Genomic DNA, 25065 nt, shown 5'->3' with positions numbered 1-25065 from the left:
CCCCTCACTCTGTACTAGGTAGGTTACAGGACTTTTTCACAATCCCTGGTACTCACTTCTCTCTTTCTCTCCTCCCCGGTAAATCTCGAACAAGCACTGTTTGTTTTCGACTGAGAAAAAACCCGAAGATGCTTGCCCACCCCCTTGTCCAGTATCTTAGACTGTATGTCAGCTGAAAAAACTGGATTTAACCAGTGATAACCTTGTTCTAACCTGTCGTTTTAGGAACAACTCTGCCGGAGTTTTTCCCAGTTGTGGCATGTGGCGTACTCCTGTAGGCAAACAGAAAGTTGTCCACACTATGCTGTACAGACCGTCCTGATGCACTTGGTCCTTCTCTAGAGCCTGTTTTAGATTCTGTACTAGTCGCTGCCTTTTTGAAGCTGCACGATACAGAGCCGACTTGAAGTGTTTCACCCCCCATTCAACTGGAAGAATGTCTCCATCTCTTTTTGACACCAGCTGTGGCTCATTGTCTGAAACTACACTCCTCAACTAACCCGTAGGCTGAGAACATTCAGTGTCTCTGCCGTGGCTGTAGCTGTTACTAATACACTTCCCTTCTGGCCAGCGTGAGTCCGTAACTACCAAAAACTGGGTGCTTTTCCTTTTGAGGAAGACCTATATGGTGCCAGGTCCCCCCTCTCAGGCCATTCCCAACGATGCACTGGTGCAAAGTTCGGGCGTATGTCTATTAGACTGACACGACTGGCATCTCCTTACCGTGTTTTTATTTTTATTTATTTATTTTATTACACCTTTATTTAACCAGGTAGGCTAGTTGAGAACAAGTTCTCATTTACAATTGCGACCTGGCCAAGATAAAGCAAAGCAGTTCGACAACATACAACAACACAGAGTTACACATGGAATAAATAAACATACAGTCAATAACACATTAGAAAAATCTATGTACAGTGTGTGCAAATGTAGAAGAGTAGGAAGGTAAGGCAATAAATAGGCCCTAGAGGTGAAAATAATTACACTTTAGCAGATTAACACTGGAGTGATAGATGTGCAGATGATGATGTGCAAGTAGAGATATTGAGTTGCAAAGGAGCAAGAGGATAAGTAATAATATGGGGATGAGGTAGTTGGATGGGCTATTTACAGATGGGCTGTGTACAGGTACAGTGATCGGTTAGCTGCACAGATAGCTGATGCTTAAAGTTAGTGAGGGAGATATAAGTCTCCAGCTTCAGTGATTTTTCCAATTCGTTCCAGTCATTGGCAGCAGAGAACTGTAAGGAAAGGCGGCCAAAGGAAGTGTTGGCTTTGGGGGTGACCAGTGAAATATACCTGCTGGAGCGCGTGCTATGGGTGGGTGTTGCTATGGTGACCAGTGAGTTGAGATAAGGCAGGGCTTTACCTAGCAAAGACTTATAGATGACCTGGAGCCAGTGGGTTTGGCGATGAATATGAAGCGAGGGCCAAGGATCGGTAGGATAGTCAGTTTTACGAGGGTATGTTTGGCAGCATGAGTGAAGGATGCTGTGTTGTGAAATAGGAAGCCGATTCTAGATTTAATTTTGGATTGGAGATGTTTAATGTGAGTCTGGAAGGAGAGTTTACAGTCTAACCAGACACCTAGGTAGTTGTAGTTGTCCACATATTCTAAGTCAAAACCGTCCAGAGTAGTGATGCTGGACGGGCGGGCAGGTGCAGGCAGCGATCGGTTGAAGAGCATGCACTTAGTTTTACTAGCATTTAGGAGCAGTTGGAGGCCGCGGAAGGAGTGTTGTATGGCATTGAAGCTCGTTTGGAGGTTTGTTAACACAGTGTCCAAAGAAGGGCCAGATGTATACAGAATGTATACCATGTCCTCTATGTCTGAGTCTAACCTGGGCCCCCAAAAGTGGCTCCTTGCAAGACCTTCCATTTTGACCCAGTGGGTTTCATGTAGCTCCTTCAGTAGGTCCCTCTGTAGAGTATCCGACACCACCACTCTCATACCCCACAACACACAATCACTTTCTACAGTGAGCTCATCCCTTCTCACCCAATAAGGCTTTAGTTCAGCATCAGTAACATTGGTTAGGCCATCCTGTAAGTGTGAAATGCTTCACTTTTGCCAAACCCTTGTCCTTGTCCTTGTTTCCCTGGCTATGTCCTTAGCTAAAATGGGAAGTACATCTAAAGACGACACTCGATAGTTTGGATTGCGTGAAGCAAATGCAATAGGCCTCTCTCACTACCGTCAGGCATCGTGTGTGTGAGATGACATCACCCGCCCCGCTATGGTGAGGCATCACAAGCCGATATTACTGGCGTGTGTGGGTCATAGTGCACTAACACTGAGGAGGGACACAACTGCGTCTTCGTTGTTTCAAATGCCGGATGACATTGTTCTGACCCACACCCAAGGTCTCTCTTTCTGTTAATAAGAGCTCTGTCATAGAGCTCTGATGAGAATAGAGAGATTCTCCATGAACTTGCCATAGTAGGTAAGGAAAGACAGATACGCTCTGAGTTCGGTCACGTTAGTTGGCACTGGAGCCTTTGCTATGGCTTCAGTCTTGTCCTGCACTGGATGTAGCCCCCTGTTCGTCTATCCTGGATGTAGCCCCCTGTTCGTCTATCCTGGATGTGGCCCCCTGTTAGTCTATCCTGGATATAGCCCCTGTTAGTCTATCCTGGATGTGGCCCCCTGTTAGTCTATCCTGGATATAGCCCCTGTTAGTCTATCCTGGATGTGGCCCCCTGTTAGTCTATCCTGGATATAGCCCCTGTTAGTCTATCCTGGATGTGGCCCCCTGTTAGTCTATCCTGGATGTGGCCCCCTGTTAGTCTATCCTGGATGTGGCCCCCTGTTCATCTATCCTGGATGTAGCCCCCTGTTCGTCTATCCTGGATGTAGCCCCCTGTTAGTCTATCCTGGATATAGCCCCTGTTAGTCTATCCTGGATGTAGCCCCCTGTTCGTCTATCCTGGATGTAGCCCCTGTTAGTCTATCCTGGATGTAGCCCCTGTTAGTCTATCCTGGATATAGCCCCTGTTAGTCTATCCTGGATGTAGCCCCCTGTTCATCTATCCTGGATATAGCCCCTGTTCGTCTATCCTGCGACCTAAGTAAGTGACACTAGACTGAAAAGATGCACACTTGTCCCTGTTTACTCTTAACCCACGTTCTTGCAGCCAACTTTAACACTGCTTCTAAGTTCTGTAAGTGTTCCTCTGTCGATTTCCCTGTGATAAGAATGTCATCTAGGTTAACAGGTTGACCCTGTAAGACCTGGTCCATAATACGCTGGAATACAGTTGGAGCGCTTGATACTCTATAAGGCAGTCTATTAATCTGGTATAAACCCATCAATGTGTTTATAGTCAGGAAATGCATTGCCTCTTGATCTACGTCCACTTGTTGGTCGGCCTGTTGTAAGGTCTAACTTTGAACTGTTTTACCCCAGGCTAAAGTTTATGCTTCTTTAAATCTGCTGTTGTACAGCTTCTCTGAGATAATAGAAATGGGCAGCCCCATTATCTACCTCCATCTTTATCTTTTCCCCCCTGTTACATCTCACCATGACCACATAAGGTTTCACATACTCACGATCACTACACACAGTAAAAAGTCCCAAGTTGTTTACTGACTGGTGATTTCTGAACTATGCTGGAGCCTCCTCAACTTGATCTGTTTACCCCTTTACTGGATTAGAGTGCACTTTCTGAGAGCGTTGCTTAGAAAATGTGCTGTCCCCCGCAGATACTCTCCCCCTGCAAGCCCTTTCAAGATGTCCAGTCTTTTGGCACGCTCTGCATTGGAACTCCTTTTAACGGCAGATCTGCTGTGAATGTCCTGTCCCCAAACAGCGAAAACAGGGCTTTGACGTCTCCCTCCTCTAGTCTGACATCCACTGTTTCTCCATGTCGGATCCAGGTCGATGCCCCTCCCGTTTTGTGGTCAACTGATCGGTTCTCAACTGAGTCGGTGTCTGCTGGAACTTCTGCATACTCCGGGGCTGTGCACTCCAAGTTGTTGACAATGTCCAATACTTTTGCCCAGGTTAAATTCTCCCAGTATGCCACGCTTAACATCTTGCCCTGCAGCTCCTTACTGGCAACTCCATAAACTTGCTGCTCCCTCATCTGCTCCTCTAGTGCAGCCCCAAACTCACATGTAGCCGCCAGTCCCTTTAGCGATGCAATATACACAGCTAACGTCTCTCCCGCCAAATGTTTCCTATTCCAAAAAACATACCCCTCGCTCAACACATTCCGTTTCGGCGCATAAAAGTCTCTCAGAGCTGAAATGAGCTCCTGGAAGCTAGCCTCTCCCGGCTTCTTCGGCGCTACCAAATCTTTCAGCAGCGTAAATGTCTTTGAACCAACGGCTGATAGAAACACCGCTCTTCCGCGGTCGTCAGCTATCCCGTTGGCCTCCAAAAACGGCTAAAAATCGCTCCTCATATGTGCTGAAGCTCTCGTTAATCCTCCTGGAAACACAAACCGGTCTCACTACTGAAATGTACCATAGCTCTCATTAGCCCACGTGTCGTTTCTTCCCAGCTGACCAGCTAATTTACTACCGTTAGCACTAGCTAACTTTCTAGCTCGTTCACTCGGTTGGTCGTCAGGAGTCTGAGGATTTTGCCTCAGAATTCCGTTATCCTCGTCACCAGTTGTCGCATCCTAAAAATGCTGGGTTCTTTTACTGAAGACTCAGAAACATACTTATAATAAACGGAACAGATTGATTTAATGTTTAAATTAAGAATTACTGAATCCGTAACACATTACAGTCGACTACTCTCTAGTGTCTTCAGGCGAACTCTCCAACACATCACTGAACTTTTACCTCCCTTGCATCTCGTAATCCAATCACTTCAATGCAAGAACGGAAACCCCACTGTCATTTGTTAATTCAAATAACTCAACCCCCTGCATACAAATCCCATTGGCTATTTGCAAACCGTTTTACATCTAAACTCATGAACACGTTATACATTTCTCAATACACCGCACTTATCCGTCCACTGTGTCCGCATTGTGACCAGATTTCCTGGTGCCTCCCTGTCTACAGATTATTTGACAGATTTTCTTTCAAAATAATATGAATTTGCCTCCTGAGTGGCGCAGCTGACTAAGACACTGCATCGCTGTGCTTGAGGCATCACTACAGACCCGGGTTCGATCCCAGGCTGTGTCACAGCCGGCCGTGACCGGGAGACCCATGAGGCGGTGCACAATTTTCGTCCGGGTTTGGGGAGGGTTTGGCCGGTCAGGATTTCCTTGTCCCATCGCGCTCTAGCGACTCCTTGTGGTGGGCCGGACACCTGCAAGCTGACTTCGGTTAGCCATCTGGACGGTGTTTCCTCCGATACATTGGTGCGGCTGGCTTTCCTGGTTAGGCGAGCAGTGTGTCAAGAAACAGTGCGGCCTGGCAGGGTCGTGTTTCGGAGGGCGCATGGCTCTCAACCTTTGCCTCTCCCGAGTTCATAGAGGAGTTGCAGCTATCGGACAAGACTGTAACTACCAATTTGGGGAGAAAAAGGGGTAAAAGTACCAAAACAATTTCAATGGTTTTAAAGATGTGATGATTTAAGTGATTTGACCATCCAGATCTGTTTACACTAGATTGATATGCAGGAACAATGGGTCCCTGACTACCCCCCTCGAGGTGGTCACGAAGATCACATCACAATGTGTCTTTTAATCGTCTTCACCTGTCAAAAAATGTGGTCAACAATCAGAATGTAGAGAAGATCAAGAAAAAGGATGCATGTTAGAACCAGGTATAAACAGGGCCATGGAGGACTGATTGGGCCTCATTGCTTCGAGTTAACATTATCTTTACATGTACTACTTTACTCCCCAACCCTATGTAAAGGTTTTAATTCCTCCCTGTAGGTGTATAGACATCCTGGAGTTGTCTGAGCGCCTGGATCTACTGAAGTTCCACTTCCACACTCTGATGCTGTACTGTGCTGTCTGCGCTCTGGGCAACAACCGTGTAGCACACGCCCTCTGTTCACACGTTGACGAATCACAGCTCTTCTACGCCATGGAGAACACCTACCTGCCCGGCCCCCTTCGCAGCGGGTACAGATCTGATTGGTTGATTGTTTTAGCTCAGTGTCTTCTTACACGTTAGGTGCCCAGCCCAAGTGGGCGTACACAAGACACTACTCAAAAAATACTTGTGTACAAAATTCATTTACAATGTAATAAATCTTATTGTCAACCTCTCTGTCTCCAGGTAATATGACCTTTTTACCTTTAACCTCTCCCTGTCCAGGTTCTACGACCTGCTGATCTCCATCCACCTGGAGTCAGCCAAGCGGGCACGGCTGGGCACCAACCGTGAGTTCATTGTGCCCATGTCCGCCGAGACGCTGAGCATCACCCTGTACCCTGATGCTGAGAAGGCCTCTGACCTTCCGGGTGTGGGGTTAACTACCTGTCTTAGACCCAAGCTGCACTTCTCAACCATTAACTTTGTTGGGACGGATCCCGACCTGTACACTCTCAGTCCCGTCTTCCCTCTTCAGGTAATTCACTTAAATTCAAATCAAATCACTGTATTGTTCCTATCTGTAACGATCGTCTGACAGAGGGGACCAAGATGCAGCGTGGTGAGTGTTCATATTGAAGTTTTAATAATACGAAACACTTGAACTTAAGAAACAAACGAAAGCCAACAGTTCTGTCAGGTGCAAACCACACAACAGAAACATCTACCCACAAAAACCCAAAGGAAAACAGGCTGCCTAAGTATGACTCCCAATCAGCGACAACGATGTACAGCTGTCCCTGATTGAGAGCCATACCAGGCCAAAACAAAGAAATACAAAAACATAGAAAAAAGGACATAGAATGCCCACCCTAGTCACACCCTGGCCTAACCAAAATAGAGAACAAAAACCTCTATGGCCAGGGCGTGACACTATCCCGCCCAGTGAGTCAGCTTCTTGTGTGGCTTTGTTACATGCAACAAGACACATGATGTACAAATGAAGGTAAATGAAGGTAAATGAAGGTAAATGAAGGTAAATGAAGGTAAAGGGCTCTTTTGTACAGACATTTGTTTAAACCCCTGTGGGTCTAAGCCAGTGGTAAACCCCTGTGGTAAACCCCTGTGGGTCTAAGCCAGTGGTAAACCCCTGTGGTAAACCCCTGTGGTAAACCCCTGTGGTAAACCCCTGTGGTAAACCCCTGTGGTAAACCCCTGTGGGTCTAAGCCAGTGGTAAACACTAATATTCCTGAGGGAGCCACTTTGTTAATCAAAATCACTGTGCGAGTCTCCATACCCATCGGAGAGCGAGGGCTTGCGGGTCACAATGTCAAATGGATTCATACATGATATTTAAGATACTGTTAGGTTGGACGATCACGCTACACTACATGACCAAAAATATGTGGACATCTGCTCGTCGAAAATCATGGGCATTAATATGGAGTCGGTCCCCGCTTTGCTGCTATAACAGCCTCCACTCTTCTGGGAAGGCTTTCCACTAGATGTTGGAACATTGCTGCGGGGACTTGCTTCCATTCAGCCACAAGAGCATTAGTGAGGTCGGGCACTGATGTTGGGCGATTAGGCCTGGCTCACAGTCGGCGTCCCAATTCATCCCAAAGGTGTTCAATGGGGTTAAGGTCAGGGTTCTGTGCAGGCCAGTCAAGTTCTTGTACACCGATCTTGACAAACCATTTCTGTATGGACCTCGCTTTGTGCACGGGGCATTGTCATGCTGAAACAGGAAAGGGCCTTCCCCAAACTGTTGCCACAAAGCTGGAAGCACAGAATCGTCTAGAATGTCATTGTATGCTGTAGAGTTAAGATTTCCCTTCACTGGAACTAAGGGGCCTTACCCAAACCATGATAAACAGCCCCAGAACATTGCTCCTCCACCAAACTTTACAGTTGGCACTATGCATTAGGGCAGGCAGCGCTTTCCTGGCATCCACCAAACCTAGATATGTCCGTCAGGACTGCCAGATCTTGAAGTGTGAATCATCACTCCAGAGAACGCGTTTCCACTGCTCCAGAGTCCAATGGTAGCGAGCTCTACACCACTCCAGCCGACACTTGGCATTGCACATGGTGATCTTAGGCTTGTGTGCGGCTGCTCGGCCACGGAAACCCATTTCATGAAGCTCCCGATGAACAGTTCTTGTGCTGACGTTGCTTTCAGAGGCAGTTTGGAAACTTGGTAGTGACTATTTTTACGCACTACGCGCTTCAGCAGTCCCGTTCTGTGAGCTTGTGCAGCCTACCACTTTGTGGATTAACCGTTGTTGCTCCTAGACGTTTCCACTTCACAATAACAGCATTTACAGTTGACCCGGGGCAGCTCGAGCAGGGCAGAAATTTGACGAACATTGAAAGTCACTGCGCTCTTAAGGCCATTCTATTGCCAATGTTTGTCTATGGAGATTGCATGGCTGTGTGATCGATTTTATACAATTATCAGCAACGGGTGTGGTTGAAATAGCTGAATCCACTCGTTTGAAGGGTTGTGTCCACATACTGCTGTATTGGGTTCTTTGATTAATGGTTACTCACCAGTCGCGTTCGGTGCCGTTTAAGATGGAGAATAATTTCTTTTTAAAAAATGTTGTTATGAGCATGGCCTTATTTCTATTACAGCATATTGGATGACTGTCATTGATATTCCATTCACCCAGCTCAATGTAACATCGATAGGTTTAGGCTACCAATACTATAATGTACTCATCATGAGAATAAATGTTTTTCAACAGAATCCCTTTAGCCCTGATCACCTGCACACCAGGTTCACTTTCATAGCAGCCACATACAAACACCATGATCACTTTGCTCGTTGTATAATTCCTCCTCGCAACTATCTACGCATTCTCCTTCTCTCACCTTTTCCCTTGGCTTGTGGACTTCAGTGCACAAAACATCAGCTCTCTGTGACCAGGCAAAAAAAACTTTCCAAGCCAAACCTTCATATCATAACTGCTAACCGCTACACACAGCCTACATCATTGTCACCATATTAACGTCACAGTCAACATATCTACTAGAACTAACGTGTTAGTAAACCGCTACAATCATGCAGTACAGTGTACAGTCAGCAAGCAGTTTAGCAGTTACACAGGCGAGCCCCGGTGGCAATAAATTAATAAATCCAAAAGCTTACCTTGACTTGGAAGAGACCCAGTGTTGGATAGCCATAGCCAGCTAGCTAACATAGCATCCCTCCCTGTTTGAGCTGGGTGTTTGAGTAGGCTAAACTAGCTAGCCGCATTCAACTAGCTAATTGAAAGTTTTACAAAATACAACCAAATATAGCTAGCTTTCTCTCTATCTCTCTCTTACTTCTCCTTAATTTAGGAAGAAATTAATTTGTTCAACTATTGTCTTTCTCTCTCTTTGAGTCAATTACTCATCACATTTTATGCACTGCAGTGCTAGCTAGCTGTAGCTTATGCTTTCAGTACTAGATTCAAGAGCTCTGATAGGTTGGAGGACATTCTCCAGAAGTTGTCATAATTACCATGGTAATTAGAAACATATTTGGTCACTTTAATCGTGGCACTTTTTTAACCCCTATTCACATTGTCATTTTTACCGCCCTGTACAGGGTTACTTTCAGACGACTTGTGTGCGTCGTAGAGCAAAACAAGTTAGTGTTAAATGTTCCTGAGAGTCTCAGCTTTCGATGGTGTGTTCGTATAAGTTTGTAGCTTAAACCGTCTGGACAGTCAGTTTTGTGAGAAGAATTGGGATGTCTGCATCAGCGACTTCAGACAACTGTCGTAGTACTAAACAACCAACACCCTCTTGTCCGTGAGGCTCAGCTTCGATGGTGGAGTTTAGTTGGTTTGGGTTTTACAGACGATTTCGTGACGATTTTCTTGTCCGAATCCTGTTGTGTCTGGAAAAAAACACTGTCTAGACGCATTGCTGCTAATCGGTAAACTCAGTACAGTCTCACGGAGCCTATGCAAGAAACAGGAAGTCTCTAGCGTAAACACACAGGGAGCTATTTAATAAAACACGCGTCAATCTACTTTTTTTATTTTTTGCCCCGTCCAATACATCTAACAATTCAGAGTCAAGTGAAATAAGGCCGGAGCCTAGGGTTAGGTGGATTGGTAAAGCAGCTAGTTAGTAACTCATTTTAAGTAATGTTCTTTGTAACCCACGCCTCTTCTCTCCTGCCCTTTCCTCAGGAACTGAAGACCAAAGCCATCAGCATGTTGACAGAGGCGGTGCTAGATGGTAGCCAGGCCATGAGGGACCCAGTAGGGGGCAGCGTAGAGTTCCACTTCGTCCCCATCCTGAAGCTCATCAGCACTCTCCTCATCATGGGCATCTTCAACGATGAAGACGTTAAACACATCCTCAAGATGATTGACCCAAATGTGTTCGCTGGGAAGAAAGAGGAAGTGGAGGAGGGAGACAAGGCAGAGGATGCTACCGCCAAGGAAGAGGGTGAAGAAGTGAAGGAGAAAGAAGAGGAGGAGGAGGAAGAGGAGGCAGATGATGAAGGAGTAGGGGAGGAGGAAGAAGAGGATGAGGAACTGAAACACCTAGAGAAAGAAGAGGGGGAGGAGGAGGAGGAGGAAGGGGAGAAGGAACACGAGGAGGAGGAGAAGGAGAAAGAGGAAGAGGTGGAGGAAAACAAGATGACAGAAGAGGAGGCAGCGGCGATAGAATTGGAGCTAGAGAAGGAAGAGGCGGCTTTGGAGGAGGGACTACTGCAGATGAAGCTGCCAGAATCTGTTAAACTGCAGGTGAGTCTCTTCTGACAGCCATGTGAGTACTAAGGCTGGTATTAGTGATTAGGAGGCCGCAGTCAGAGGCCCCTAATATGTCTATTTATTAACGCATTCATGGCTACTGAACGAAAAGCTATTCGGAGCCGGCTCTTTTCATGTGAACGAATTAAAAGTCTAACTGAAAATACTTGAAATGCTCTTCACTAGTGAAGGTCTTTGCGTCACCACATCGGACAGGGCAATAATGTTGTCTGAAAGGGACACATCAGGGTTTTAAAATTCAACAGAACAGCCTCACATACTTTTTTTTTCAGTCCGCTTTGTTTGTCAAAAGCAATTAGCAGCCCAGAAAAAAAGGGGCAATTGTTTCGACGTATTTATCTGTTTTTTACACTCTCAAGTTATGGATTTACGATGTGTAAATTCTGTACTAATACCTATATCTGATATTTTCTTTGCAATATCGACCAATACCGCGACATATTTTTTTCTTCTTCATTTCATACAAACTGTAACCACGTTTCTATGTTCATAAGGCTAATAAGACATTATTTTAAATTACTTTGAAAAGTGTATTTTTTTTCTCTCTCAAGTGATATCCATTAGAAAGGTATTGGAATGTTCAGGAAAACATCAGCGATCATCAGGTAATAATTTTGTGTGTAGATAATAAATAAAAAAAATATCTGCTTTGCCATTGTTTTTCAATTACGGTTTTGTCCCAGGCTCTTTAAACATGTCCTGCGCGGTGGCATAAGCGCTGTAGAGGGAAATAGAAGACACGTACTGTATGTGTTCCTGAGAGTCATAGCTTTCAGCCATGGGTCGTAAAAGCTAATATTCCCAAACGTTCAAAAGCTAGAGCCAAATTTATAGAACGGCAAGATAACAGCAAACATCGTGAGATTACTCACGAGCGGAGGAGGGCCTCAAGCGGGGGTTGAAGGCAAGATAACAGAAAATGTATGTTTTATTAAACTAAATTATGCCAAGTTCACAAGGCCCCCTCCCCTGGTGATGTGAGGCAATTGTCTTAGTTGCCTAAATTCGCCACCGCAAATACTTTGCCTCTGTCACGGTTGTCGTAAGGAGAAGTGGACCAAAGTGCAGCGTGTGTGTCGTTCCACATTTTATTTACACTATGAAACAATGCAATACATAAATAAACTGAATACAAACAACAACAACAACAACAACAACAACAACAACAACAGACCGTAATGCAGAGGTCACTCAAAATTAATCTCCCACAAAACCCAGGTGGAAAAAAACCCTACTTAAGTATGATCTCCAATTAGAGACAACGAGGACCAGCTGCCTCTAATTGGAGATCATCCCAAACAAAATCCCAACATAGAAATACAAAACTAGAACCTAAACATAGAAATAGAAAACATAGAGAGAGAAAAAAAACCTGTCGCGCCCTGAACTACTCTACCATAGAAAATAACATCTTTCTATGGTCAGGACGTGACAGCCTCATTTGTCAACATAACAAAAAAAAAGGGCATGCATACAAACAAAACCTACAAAAGATGTATGAAATGTTTCTCACGTGCTGAAGACAATTGTTTATACGAACAAAGTACGCACAACGTCATGCTGCTCTGGACTCATAAAGTCATAAAGGCCAGTTGTGAGTCTAACGTTTTGTTTTGCGTACTGATCTCTCTCCTCTTTTATCTCTCCCCCTGTCTTTCTTTACCTCTCAGATGTGTACACTGCTGCAGTACTTCTGTGACTGTGAACTGAGGCACAGGGTGGAGGCTATCGTGGCGTACTCAGATCAGTTTGTCAACGCCATTCAGACCAATCAGAGGGTTCGCTATAACCTGCTGATGCAGGCCTTCACCATGAGCGCTGCCGAGACCGCACGCAAGACACGAGAGTTCCGCTCACCACCTCAGGACCAGGTACAACTAGCCTTGTCCAAGCCAGAATGGTCCATAGGGAAGGACCAGGTACAACTAGCCTTGTCCAAGCCAGAATGGTCCATAGGGCAGGACCAGGTACAACTAGCCTTGTCCAAGCCAGAATGGTCCATAGGGCAGGACCAGGTACAACTAGCCTTGTCCAAGCCAGAACGGTCCATAGGGAAGGACCAGGTACAACTAGCCTTGTCCAAGCCAGAATGTAGCGTGAGGCAGCTTGATGTACCAGTACACCCTCTGAACAGGACACCAGTCTATTTCCTGTTTCTGTAGCATGAGGGCAGCTTGATGTACCAGTACACCCTCTGAACAGGACACCAGTCTATTTCCTGTTTCTGTAGCGTGAGTAGTGCCATCTGATGCTGATGATACGTAACTGTGTGTGTTCCTTCCTGTCAGGTGATCCTGTTGACCAACTTCAAGCATGGTCCGGAGGAGGAGGAGTGTCCAGTACCGGAGGAGACCAGAGACACACTGACCGAATTCCACACTGACATCCTTATACATTGTGGTCAGTAACCCTAACCCTGACCCCTAACCCTGACCCATAACCCCTAACCCTGACCCTGACCCACAGCACATCATAACAACCTCCTAACCCCTGACCCCTGACCCACAGCACATCATAACAACCTCCTGACTCCTGACCCCTGACCCACAGCACATCATAACAACCTCCTGACCCCTGACCCACAGCACATCATAACAACCTCCTAACCCCTGACCCCTGACCCACAGCACATCATAACAACCTCCTGACCCCTAACCCTGACCCACAGCACATCATAACAACCTCCTGACCCCTGACCCACAGCACATCATAACAACCTCCTGACCCCTGACCCCTTACCCACAGCACATCATAACAACCTCCTGACCCCTAACCCTGACCCACAGCACATCATTACAACCTCCTGACCCCTAACCCCTAACCCTGACCCACAGCACATCATAACAACCTCCTGACCCCTAACCCTGACCCACAGCACATCATAACAACCTCCTGACCCCTGACCCCTGACCCACAGCACATCTTAACCTCTCTAGGGTTGGTGGGACGAAATCGTCCCACCTACGTAACAGCCAGTGGAATCCTGTGGCGCGTTATTCAAATACCTTAGAAATGCTATTACTTCAATTTCTCAAACATATGACTATTTTACACCATTTTAAAGACAAGACTCTCGTTAATCTAACCACACTGTCCGATTTCAAAAAGGCTTTACAACGAAAGCAAAACATTAGATTATGTCAGCAGAGTACCCAGCCAGAAATAATCAGACACCCATTTTTCAAGCTAGCATATAATGTCACATAAACCCAAACCACAGTTAAATGCAGCACTAACCTTTGATGATCTTCATCAGATGACAATCCTAGGACATTATGTTATACAATACATGCATGTTTTGTTCAATCAAGTTCATATTTATATCAAAAACCAGCTTTTTACATTAGCATGTGACGTTCAGAACTAGCATACCCCCCGCAAACTTCCGGTGAATTTACTAAATTACTCACGATAAACGTTCACAAAAAACATAATTATTTTAAGAATTATAGATACAGAACTCCTCTATGCACTCGCTATGTCCGATTTTAAAATAGCTTTTCGGTGAAAGCACATTTTGCAATATTCTAAGTAGATAGCCCGGCATCACAGGGCTAGCTATTTAGACACCCACCAAGTTTAGCCCTCACCAAAGTCAGATTTACTATAAGAAAAATGTTATTACCTTTGCTGTTCTTCGTCAGAATGCACTCCCAGGACTTCTACTTCAATAACAAATGTTGGTTTGGTTCAAAATAATCCATAGTTATGTTCAAATATCCTTTGTTTTGTTCGTGCGTTCAAGACACTATCCGAAGTGTAAAGAAGGGTGACACGCCCGACGCGTTTCGTGACAAAAAAATTCTAAATATTCCATTACCGTACTTCGAAGCATGTCAACCGCTGTTTAAAATCAATTTTTATGCAATTTTTCTCGTAAAAAAGCGATAATATTCCGACCGGGAAACCGTGTTTTAGTTCAAAGAGAGAGAAAATAAAAACATGGGGTCGCCTCGTGCACGCGCCTCAGTCCCATTGTCCTCTGATAGACCACTTACCAAAGGCGCTAATGTTTTTCAGCCAGGGGCTGGAATTACATCATTCAGATTTTTCCCGGGTTCTGAGAGCCTATGGGAGCCGTAGGAAGTGTCACGTTACAGCAAAGATCCTCAGTTTTCAATAAAGAGAGCCAAGAAGCCCAAGGAATGGTCAGAGAGGGCACTTCCTGTACAGAATCTTCTCAGGTTTTTGCCTGCCATATGAGTTCTGTTATACTCACAGACACCATTCAAACAGTTTTAGAAACTTTAGGGTATTTTCTATCCAAAGCCAATAATTATATGCATATTCTAGTTTCTGGGCAGTAGTAATAACCAGATTAAATCGGGTACATTTTTTATCCGGCCGTGTAAATACTGCCCCCTAGCCCTAACAGGATAACAACCTCCTGATCCCTGACCCCTAACCCTGACCCACAGCACATCATAACAACCTCCTGACTCCTAACCCTGACCCACAGCACATCATAACAACCTCCTGACCCCTAACCCCTAACCCTGACCCACAGCACATCATAACAACCTCCTGTCCCCTGACCCCTAACCCACAGCACATCATAACAACCTCCTGACCCCTGACCCCTAACCCACAGCACATCATAACAACCTCCTGACCCCTAACCCCTAACCCACAGCACATCATAACAACCTTCCAAAACACCACACACACAGAGAGCTAACTATGTATCCTTCTCTCCTCCAGGCGTGCACATCGAGGCAGAAGAGGAGGAGGAGGAGGTCGACACCTCTCTGAGAGGGCGCCTTGGCCGGTAGGTAACTCTAAGGAGTTGGACCTTTAGCCGAAAGTTTGCCGGTCCGAATCCCAGCTCTCTTCTGTCCTTTTCTCAAGTGTGTGTGTGTGTGTGTGTGTGTGTGTGTGTGTGTGTGTGTGTGTGTGTGTGTGTGTGTGTGTGTGTGTGTGTGTGAGAGAGATGTGTGCTATCTGGGGGGTTGACTTGCTGCAACATATGGACAATATAAAGTTGTATTATAACATATGGACAATATAACGTTGTATTGTGTTGTATCTCGTTATAACGTTGTATTGTGTTGTATCTCGTTATAACGTTGTATTGTATCGTTGTATTGTGTTGTACCTCGTTATAACGTTGTATTGTGTTGTATCTCGTTATAACGTTGTATTGTGTTGTATCTCGTTATAACGTTGTATTGTGTTGTATCGTTGTATTGTGTTGTATCGTTGTATTGTGTTGTATCTCGTTATATTGTTGTATTGTGTTGTATCTCGTAATAACGTTGTATTGTGTTGTATCTCGTTATAACGTTGTATTGTGTTGTATCTCGTTATAACGTTGTATTGTGTTGTACCTCGTTATAACGTTGTATTGTGTTGTATCTCGTTATAACGTTGTATTGTGTTGTATCTCGTTATAACGTTGTATTGTGTTGTATCTCGTTATAACGTTGTATTGTGTTGTATCATTGTATTGTGTTGTATCGTTGTGTTGTATCGTTGTATTGTGTTGTATCGTTGTATTGTGTTGTATCGTTGTATTGTGTTGTATCTCGTTATATCGTTGTATTGTGTTGTATATCGTTGTATTGTGTTGTATCTCGTTATAACGTTGTATTGTGTTGTATCTCGTTATAACGTTGTATTGTGTTGTATCTCGTTATAACGTTGTATTGTGTTGTATCTCGTTATAACGTTGTATTGTGCTGTATCTCGTTATAACGTTGTATTGTGTTGTATCATTGTATTGTGTTGTATCTCGTTATAACGTTGTATTGTGTTGTATCATTGTATTGTGTTGTATCTCGTTATAACGTTGTATTGTGTTGTATTGTTGTATTGTGTTGTATCGTTGTATTGTGTTGTATCTCGTTATAACGTTGTATTGTGTTGTACCTCGTTATAACGTTGTATTGTGTTGTATCTCGTTATAACGTTGTATTGTGTTGTATCTCGTTGTAACGTTGTATTGTGTTGTATCTCATTATAACGTTGTATTGTGCTGTATCTCGTTATAACGTTGTATTGTGTTGTATCATTGTATTGTGTTGTATCTCGTTATAACGTTGTATTGTGTTGTATCATTGTATTGTGTTGTATCTCGTTATAACGTTGTATTGTGTTGTACCTCTTGAGGCTGATGGGAAAGGTGAATAACTTGAGGAAGAAAAAGGAGGTGGTGGAGGAGCCAGAAGAGGAGGAGGAGGTCAAACCCAGTAAGAACATATTCACCACCCGAACCCCTAACCCCTAACCCCTAACCCAGGAGGAGGAGGTCAAACCCAGTAAGAACACATTCACTACCTTGACCCCTAACCCCGAACCCCGAACCCAGGAGGAACACATTCACTACCTTGACCCCGAACCCCTAACCCCTAACCCAGGAGGAGGAGGTCAAACCCAGTAAGAACATATTCACTACCTTGACCCCAAACCTCTGATCCCTAACCCCGAACCCCTAACCCAGGAGGAACACATTCACCACCCTAACCCCTGACCCCTAGCCCCTAACCCTTAACCCCTAACCCCTGACCCCTATCCCCTAACCTCTAACCCCTAACCCCTGATCCCTAACCCCTAGCCCCTAACCCCTGACCCCTAACCCCTAACCCCTGACCCCTAACCCCTGACCCCTATCCTCTAACCCCTAACCCCTAACCCCTGACCCCTATCCCCTAACCCCTGACCCCTAACCCCTAGCCCCTAACCTCTGACCCCTAACCCCTATCCCCTAACCTCTAACCTCTAACACCGAACCCCGAACCCCTATCCCTTATATCCATGAGGACATTTTTATCTGTCTCTGTGGTTAGAACACAGTCTAGACTTGCTGTTTTCACAGCTTCGCACAGTTAAGTGCCTAGTCGAAGTCTGACAGCTCATCAGTTAACTCAAGTATAAACTGACAGACATCCTAGACTTAGTTGACTTATTCCTGTTAACTCCAAGTGGCGCATCGAGGGCCTCAACAGTCAACTTTGCTCTGTTCGGGTTCTTTTCTGGGCAGTTTTCTAGACCTCTTTCCAGGTGATTCCTTCCAGGTGACTCCTGTATTAATTCAAGTGGTGGCGTAGTCTAGCACCTCCTAGTTTTATTTATTTCACCTTTATTTAACCAGGTAGGCTAGTTGAGAACAAGTTCTCATTTGCAACTGCGACCTGGCCAAGATAAAGCAAAGCAATTCGACACAATACAACAACACAGAGTTACACATGGAGTAAAACAAACATACAGTCAATAATACAGTAGAACAAAAGAAAACAAAAAGTCTATATACAGTGAGTGCAAATGAGGTTAAGTTAAGACAATAAATAGGCCGTGGTGGCGAAGTAATTACAATATAGCAATTAAACACTGGAATGGTAGATGTGCAGAAGATGAATGTGTAAGTAGAGATACTGGGGTGCAAAGGAGCAAGATAAATAAATAAATGCAGTATGAAGATGAATGTGCAAGTACTAGTGGTCCCTCACACTAGTACTATTTGATCTAGTTTTCCCTGTACCCCCCCCCCCCCCCCCCCCAAAGAAAGTCTCTGTAAATGTTCCTATGCCACAAAAGCTTGAGTTGGTGTAGTTCCCTGCCAATACAGTACAAATATGTAATATCTTGTCCATGCGCTATAACTCCGTGTGTGTCGCTTCCCTTTCCCAAGGCACTCTCCAGGAGCTGATCTCCCATACCATGATCCACTGGGCCCAAGAGGCCTTCATTCAGAACCCTGAGCTGGTGCGTCTGATGTTCAGCCTGCTCCACAGGCAGTATGATGGGCTGGGAGAGCTGACCAGAGCCCTGCCTAAAGCCTACGCCATCAACGCTGTATCTGTCCAAGATACAATGGACTTGTTGGAGTGCTTGGGACAGATCAGATCTCTGCTCATCGTTCAGATGGGCCCCGAGGAAGAGAGGCTCATGATCCAGAGCATCGGGTACGTCTGGTTACTGTACCTTTAAGGTATGTCTGGTTACTGTACCTTTAAGGTTAAGGTGGTTACTGTACCTTTAAGGTTAGGGTGGTTACTGTACCTTTAAGGTTAGGGTGATTACTGTACCTTTAAGGTTAGGGTGGTTACTGTACCTTTAAGGTATGTCTGGTTACTGTACCTTTAAGGTTAAGGTGGTTACTGTACCTTTAAGGTATGTCTGGTTACTGTACCTTTAAGGTTAGGGTGGTTACTGTACCTTTAAGGTTAGGGTGGTTACTGTACCTTTAAGGTTAGGGTGATTACTGTACCTTTAAGGTTAGGGTGGTTACTGTACCTTTAAGGTTAGGGTGGTTACTGTACCTTTAAGGTATGTCTGGTTACTGTACCTTTAAGCTTAGGGTGGTAACTGTACCTTTAAGGTTAGGGTAGTAACTGTACCTTTAAGGTTAAGGTGGTTACTGTACCTTTAAGGTATGTCTGGTTACTGTACCTTTAAGGTATGTCTGGTTACTGTACCTTTAAGGTTAGGGTGGTAACTGTACCTTTAAGGTTAGGGTGGTTACTGTACCTTTAAGGTTAGGGTGGTTACTGTACCTTTAAGGTTAAGGTGGTTACCGTACCTTTAAGGTATGTCTGGTTACTGTACCTTTAAGGTATGTCTGGTTACTGTACCTTTAAGGTATGTCTGGTTACTGTACCTTTAAGGTATGTCTGGTAACTGTACCTTTAAGGTTAGGGTGGTTACTGTACCTTTAAGGTTAGGGTGGTTACTGTACCTTTAAGGTTAGGGTGGTTACTGTACCTTTAAGGTATGTCTGGTTACTGTACCTTTAAGGTATGTCTGGTTACTGTACCTTTAAGGTATGTCTGGTTACTGTACCTTTAAGGTTAAGGTGGTTACTGTACCTTTAAGGTATGTCTGGTTACTGTACCTTTAAGGTATGTCTGGTTACTGTACCGTGTAAAGGTTAGGCTCATGACCCAGAGCATCGGGCATCAATTAGGGGACCCAGTGATTACCAGGGTTGGGGTCAGTTCCATTTCAATACAGTGAAATTGAATTGTACCCCAAACCTGGCAACGATATCTGAAAGAAGAAATGGAAGCACAGCAGGAACAATTCAACTACGATTATTTTAGTTCATTTAAAAGTCTCTTTGTTGTTGTACGCTGTCTCCTCCTCCAGGAACATCATGACAAACAAAGTGTTCTTGAAAAAGAAAAGCAGAGCAGCACACTCTAAGGAGCTCAGATGCAATAATTTAATAACCTAATAAACCAACATTTATCATTAAATTATTGTATTTGAGCTCCTTAGAGTGTGCGGCTCTCCTTTTTCAAGTGTTCTACTCCGCTAGCCAGCACCTCGCCTATACAGGTGTGTGTTTCATTAAAGATGGTGTTCTACCAACAACCCCAACCTGATTAGAGCTCTGATTGTTTACCTATTTCATTATTCGTTTGTTTGTTTTCCAGGAACATCATGAACAACAAGGTGTTCTACCAGCACCCTAACCTGATGAGGGCTCTGGGGATGCACGAGACTGTCATGGAGGTGATGGTTAACGTGCTGGGAGGAGGAGGAGATTCCAAGGAGATCCGGTTCCCTCAGATGGTGACCAACTGCTGTCGGTTCCTGTGTTACTTCTGTCGTATCAGCCGTCAGAACCAGAGGTCCATGTTTGATCACCTCAGCTACCTGCTGCAGAACAGCGGCATCGGCCTAGGTACAGTACAATCTGCCTGTCAATCAGAAAACACACAAGGGAACTCTTAATCACCTGGTACAGGATCAGTTTTGTTTTCACCCCCCCCCCCCCTAGTGGTAAAGGTTAAGATTGGGGATAGGGAAATCTGATCCTAGATCTATGTTTAATAAACATTCTCCTGGTCTTCTTGTAGGTATGCGTGGCTCCACCCCCCTGGATGTGGCTGCAGCGTCCTGTATCGACAACAACGAGCTGGCCTTAGCCCTACAGGAGCAGGACCTGGAGAAGGTAAACCTAACCCTAACCTGTCACCCTGTATCCCTATTTAACAGGAGACTGCTGAGGTTAGGTTGGCTCATAAAAGTGGCTGGAACGGAGAAAATGGAATTGAATCAATGTATTTGATACCTTTCCACTCTACCCACTTTAGCCATTACCACGAGCCCGTCCTCCCAAATTTAAGGTTCCACCAACCTCCAGTGTCCTATTCCTTATATAGAGCGGGAAGAATGTTGCTGGAGGGGATGGCTGCCATTTTACAGGCTCCTAACTAACCATGCTATTTTGTGTGTTTTTTTACATTGTTTGTAACTTATTTTGTACATAATGTTGATATTACCGTCTCTTCTGTCCGAAAAGAGCTTCTGGATATGAGAACAGCGATTATTCACCTTGAACTGGGCAAAGATTTTTTCTTTAATGAGTCTGACACAAAGGATATAATGCTGCTCCCAGACAAGGCCCAAATCCCTGTCATTCGCATGAAGAAAAGGAGATACAGGGGGTGCAGATCAGGGTGCCTTGTGAGAATTTGTCGGCGAGTGGGGAACCCGCCTCTACCATCCGTTCTGTTGGCAAACGTGCAATCACTGGAGAATAAACTGGATGAGCTCCGTTCGAGACTATCCTACCAACGGGACATTAAAACCTGTAATATCTTATGTTTTACCGAGTCGTGGCTGAACGACGACGCAGATAATATACAGTTGGTTGGGTTATCCGTTCATCGGCAGGACAGAACAGCTGCGTCCGGTAAGACGAGGGGTGGTGGTGTCTGTCTATTTGTTAATAACAGCTGGTACTCAATGTCTAATATTAAGGAAGTCTCGAGGTATTGCTATGAGGTAGAGTACCTCATGATAAGCTGTAGACCACACTATTTACCAAGTGAGCTTTCATCTATATTATTCGTAGCTGTCTATTTACCACCACAAACCGATGCTGGCACTAAGACCACACTCAACCAGCTGTATAAGGCCATAAGCCAACAAGAAAATGCTCATCCAGAGGCGGCACTCCTAGTGGCCGGGGACTTTAATGCATGCAAACTTAAATCCGTTTTACCTCAATTCTACCAGCATGTCACATGTGCAACCAGAGGAAAATAACTCTAGACCACCTTTACTCCACACACAGAGACACATACAAAGCTCTCCCTCACCCTCTATTTGAGAAATCTGACCATAATTATATCCTCTTGATTCCTGCTTACAAGCAAAAACTAAAGCAGGAAGTACCAGTGACTCGCTCAATACGGAAGTGGTCAGACGACGCGGATGCTACACTACAGGACTGTTTTGTTAGCACAGACTGGAATATGTTCTGGGATTCATCCAATGGCATTCAGGAGTATACCAGAATGCATGAGCGCACCAGCTGTTCTGGACAACTCCATAGCCGATGTGAGCAAGACCTTTAAACAGGTCAATATTCACAAGGCCGCTGGGCCAGATGGATTACCAGGACGTGGACTCAGAGCATGGACCAACTGGCAAGTGTCTTTACTTACATTTTCAACCTCTCCCTGACCAAGTATGTAATACCTACATGTTTCAAGCAGACCACTATAGTCCCTGTGCCCAAAAATGTGAAGGTAACCTGCCTAAATGACTACCGCCCCATAGCACTCACGTCGGTAGCCATGAAGTGCTTTGAAAGGCTGGTCATGGCTCACATCAACACCATTATCCCAGAAACCCTAGACCCACTCCAATTTGCATACCGCCCAAACAGATTCACAGATTACACAATCTCAACCGCACTCCACACTGCCATTTCCAACCTGGACAAAAGGAACACCTATGTGAGAATGCTATTCATTGACTACAGCTCAGCATTGAACACCATAGTGACAACAAAGCTCATCACTAAGCTAATGACCCTGGGACTAAACACCTCCCTCTGCAACTGGATCCTGGACATCCTGACAGTCCGCCCCCAGGTGGTAAGGGTTGGTAACAACACATCCGCCACACTGACCCTCAACACAGGGGCCTCTCAGGGGTGTGTGCTCAGTCCCCTCCTGTATTCCCTGTTCACCCACAACTGCGTGGCCAAGCACGACTCCAACGCCATCACTACATTTTCTGCCGACACAACGGTAGTAGGCCTGATCACCGACAACGATGAGACAGCCTATAGAGAGGAGGTCTGAGAGCTGGCAATGTGGTGCCAGGACAACAACCTCTCCCTCAACGTCAGCAAGACAAGGGAGATGGTTGTGGACTATAGGAAAAGGAGGGCCGAACAGGCCCCCATTCACATCGACGGGGCTTTAGTGGAGCGGGTTGAGTGCTTCAAGATCCTTGGTGTCCACATCACCAGCAAACTATCATGGTCCAAACACACCAAAACAGTAGTGAAGAGGGCACGACAACGCCTTTGCCCCTCGGGAGACTGAAAAATTTTTGCATGGGTCCCCAGATCCTCAAAAGGTTCTACAGCTGCACCATCGAGAGCATCCTGACCGATTGCATCAACGCCTGGTATGGCAACTGCTCGGCATCAGACCGTAAGGCGCTATAGAGGGTAGTGCGTACCGCCCAGTAAATCACTGGGGCCAAGCTTCCTGCCATCCAGGACCTACAGTATATACTAGGCAGTGAGGAAAGACCATAAAATTTTCAGAGACTCCAGTCATCCAAGTCATAGACTGTTCTCTCTGCTACCACACAACAAGCGATACCGGAGCGCCAAGTTAAGATCCAAAAGGCTCCATAACAGCTTCTACCCCCAAGCCATAAGACTGCTGAACAATTAATCAAATGGCCACCTGGACTATTTACATTGACACCCCCCCCCCCTTTGTTTTTACACTAATGCTACTCGCTGTTTATTATCTATGCATAGTCACTTTACCCCTAACTACATGTACAAATTACTTTGTTCTATTAAGTAAATATTTTTTTAACTCTATTTTCTTAACTGCATTGTTGGTTAAGGGCTTGTAAGTAAGCATTTCATGGTAAGGTCTACACCTGTTGTATTTGGCGCATGTGACAAATAACATTTAAATTGATTTGATTTGACCCAAACCGTTACTCTAACCCAACAACGAGCTGGCCGAGGCTCTGCAAGAGTAGATCCTGGAGATCAGTCACCCTGTACCCCTAGTCCCTATACAGTAGACCCTGGATAGAACACCTCAGTCACCCTGTACCCCTATACAGTAGACTCTGGATAGAACACCTCAGTCACCCTGTACCCCTAGTCCCTTAACAGTAGACCCTGGATAGAACACCTCAGTCACCCTGTACCCCTAGTCCCTATACAGTAGACCCTGGATAGAACACCTCAGTCACCCTGTACCCCTAGTCCCTATACAGTAGACCCTGGATAGAACACCTCAGTCACCCTGTACCCCTAGTCCCTATACAGTAGACCCTGGATAGAACACCTCAGTCACCCTGTACCCCTATACAGTAGACCCTGGATAGAACACCCTCAGTCACCCTGTACCCCCTAAGTCCTATACAGTAGACCCTGATAGACACCTCAGTCACCCTGTACCCATAGTCCCTATACAGTATCCCCCCCTTGGATAGAACCCCTCAGTCACCCTGTACCCCTAGTCCCTATACAGTAGACCCTGGATACAGAAACCCTCAGTCACCCTGTACCCTCGTCCCTATACAGTAGACCCTGGATAGAAAACCTCAGTCACCCTGTACCCCTCGTCCCTATACAGTAGACCTCTGGATAGGAACAACTCAGTCACCCTGTACCCACCAACCCACCATTCCGTCCCTATACAGTAGATCCCTGGGATAGAAAACCTCAGTCACCCCTGCTACCCCTAGTCCCTATACAGTAGACCCTGGATATGAACACCTCAGTCACCCTTGTACCCCCCTCGTGTCCCTATACAGTAGACCCTGGATAGAACACCTCAGTCACCCGTTATCCCTCGTCCCATTACAGTAGAACCCTGGATAGAACACCCTCAGTCACCCTGTACCCCAGTCCCTATACAGTAGACCCTGGATAGAACACCTCAGTCACCCTGTACCCCTAGTCCCTATCAACAGTAGAAACCCTTGGATAGAACAACTCAGTCACCCTGGACCCTAGTCCCTATACAGTAGACCCTGGATAGAACACCTCAGTCACCCTGTACCCCTAGTCCCTATACAGTAGACCCTGGATAGAACACCTCAGTCACCCTGTCAAATGCTCCTGTTTAAGGGCTACCCTGCTAACCCTTACCCTCTCTTACCTGCCCCTCTCTCCAGGTGGTGACTTATCTGGCGGGCTGTGGACTACAGAGCTGCCCCATGCTCCTGTCTAAGGGCTACCCTGCTAACCCTTACCCTCTCTTACCTGCCCCTCTCTCCAGGTGGTGACTTATCTGGCGGGCTGTGGACTACAGAGCTGTCCCATGCTCCTGTCTAAGGGTTACCCTGACATCGGCTGGAATCCCTGTGGAGGAGAGAAATACCTGGACTTC

General features: G+C 45.5%; 1 protein-coding gene across 1 annotated transcript in view; it reads left to right on the top strand.

Moving 5' to 3' along the window:
- ryr1b (ryanodine receptor 1b (skeletal)) overlaps nucleotides 1-25065 on the top strand; it is a gene marked incomplete at its 5' end in the record, with an annotated part of 164709 nt that overhangs the window by 6299 nt on the left and 133345 nt on the right. The window contains 12 exon segments of the mRNA XM_029773897.1: nucleotides 5848-6039; nucleotides 6236-6488; nucleotides 10142-10705; nucleotides 12403-12603; nucleotides 13021-13132; nucleotides 15434-15500; nucleotides 16841-16901; nucleotides 17089-17107; nucleotides 18360-18633; nucleotides 20107-20357; nucleotides 20533-20627; nucleotides 24955-25065. Coding sequence (XP_029629757.1) covers nucleotides 5848-6039; nucleotides 6236-6488; nucleotides 10142-10705; nucleotides 12403-12603; nucleotides 13021-13132; nucleotides 15434-15500; nucleotides 16841-16901; nucleotides 17089-17107; nucleotides 18360-18633; nucleotides 20107-20357; nucleotides 20533-20627; nucleotides 24955-25065 — 2200 coding nt within the window.

The sequence above is a fragment of the Salmo trutta genome, chromosome 13 (genome assembly GCF_901001165.1).
Source record: "Salmo trutta chromosome 13, fSalTru1.1, whole genome shotgun sequence".
Classification (NCBI taxonomy): Eukaryota; Metazoa; Chordata; class Actinopteri; order Salmoniformes; family Salmonidae; genus Salmo; species Salmo trutta.
This window is presented reverse-complemented; position numbering and strand designations above follow the sequence as displayed.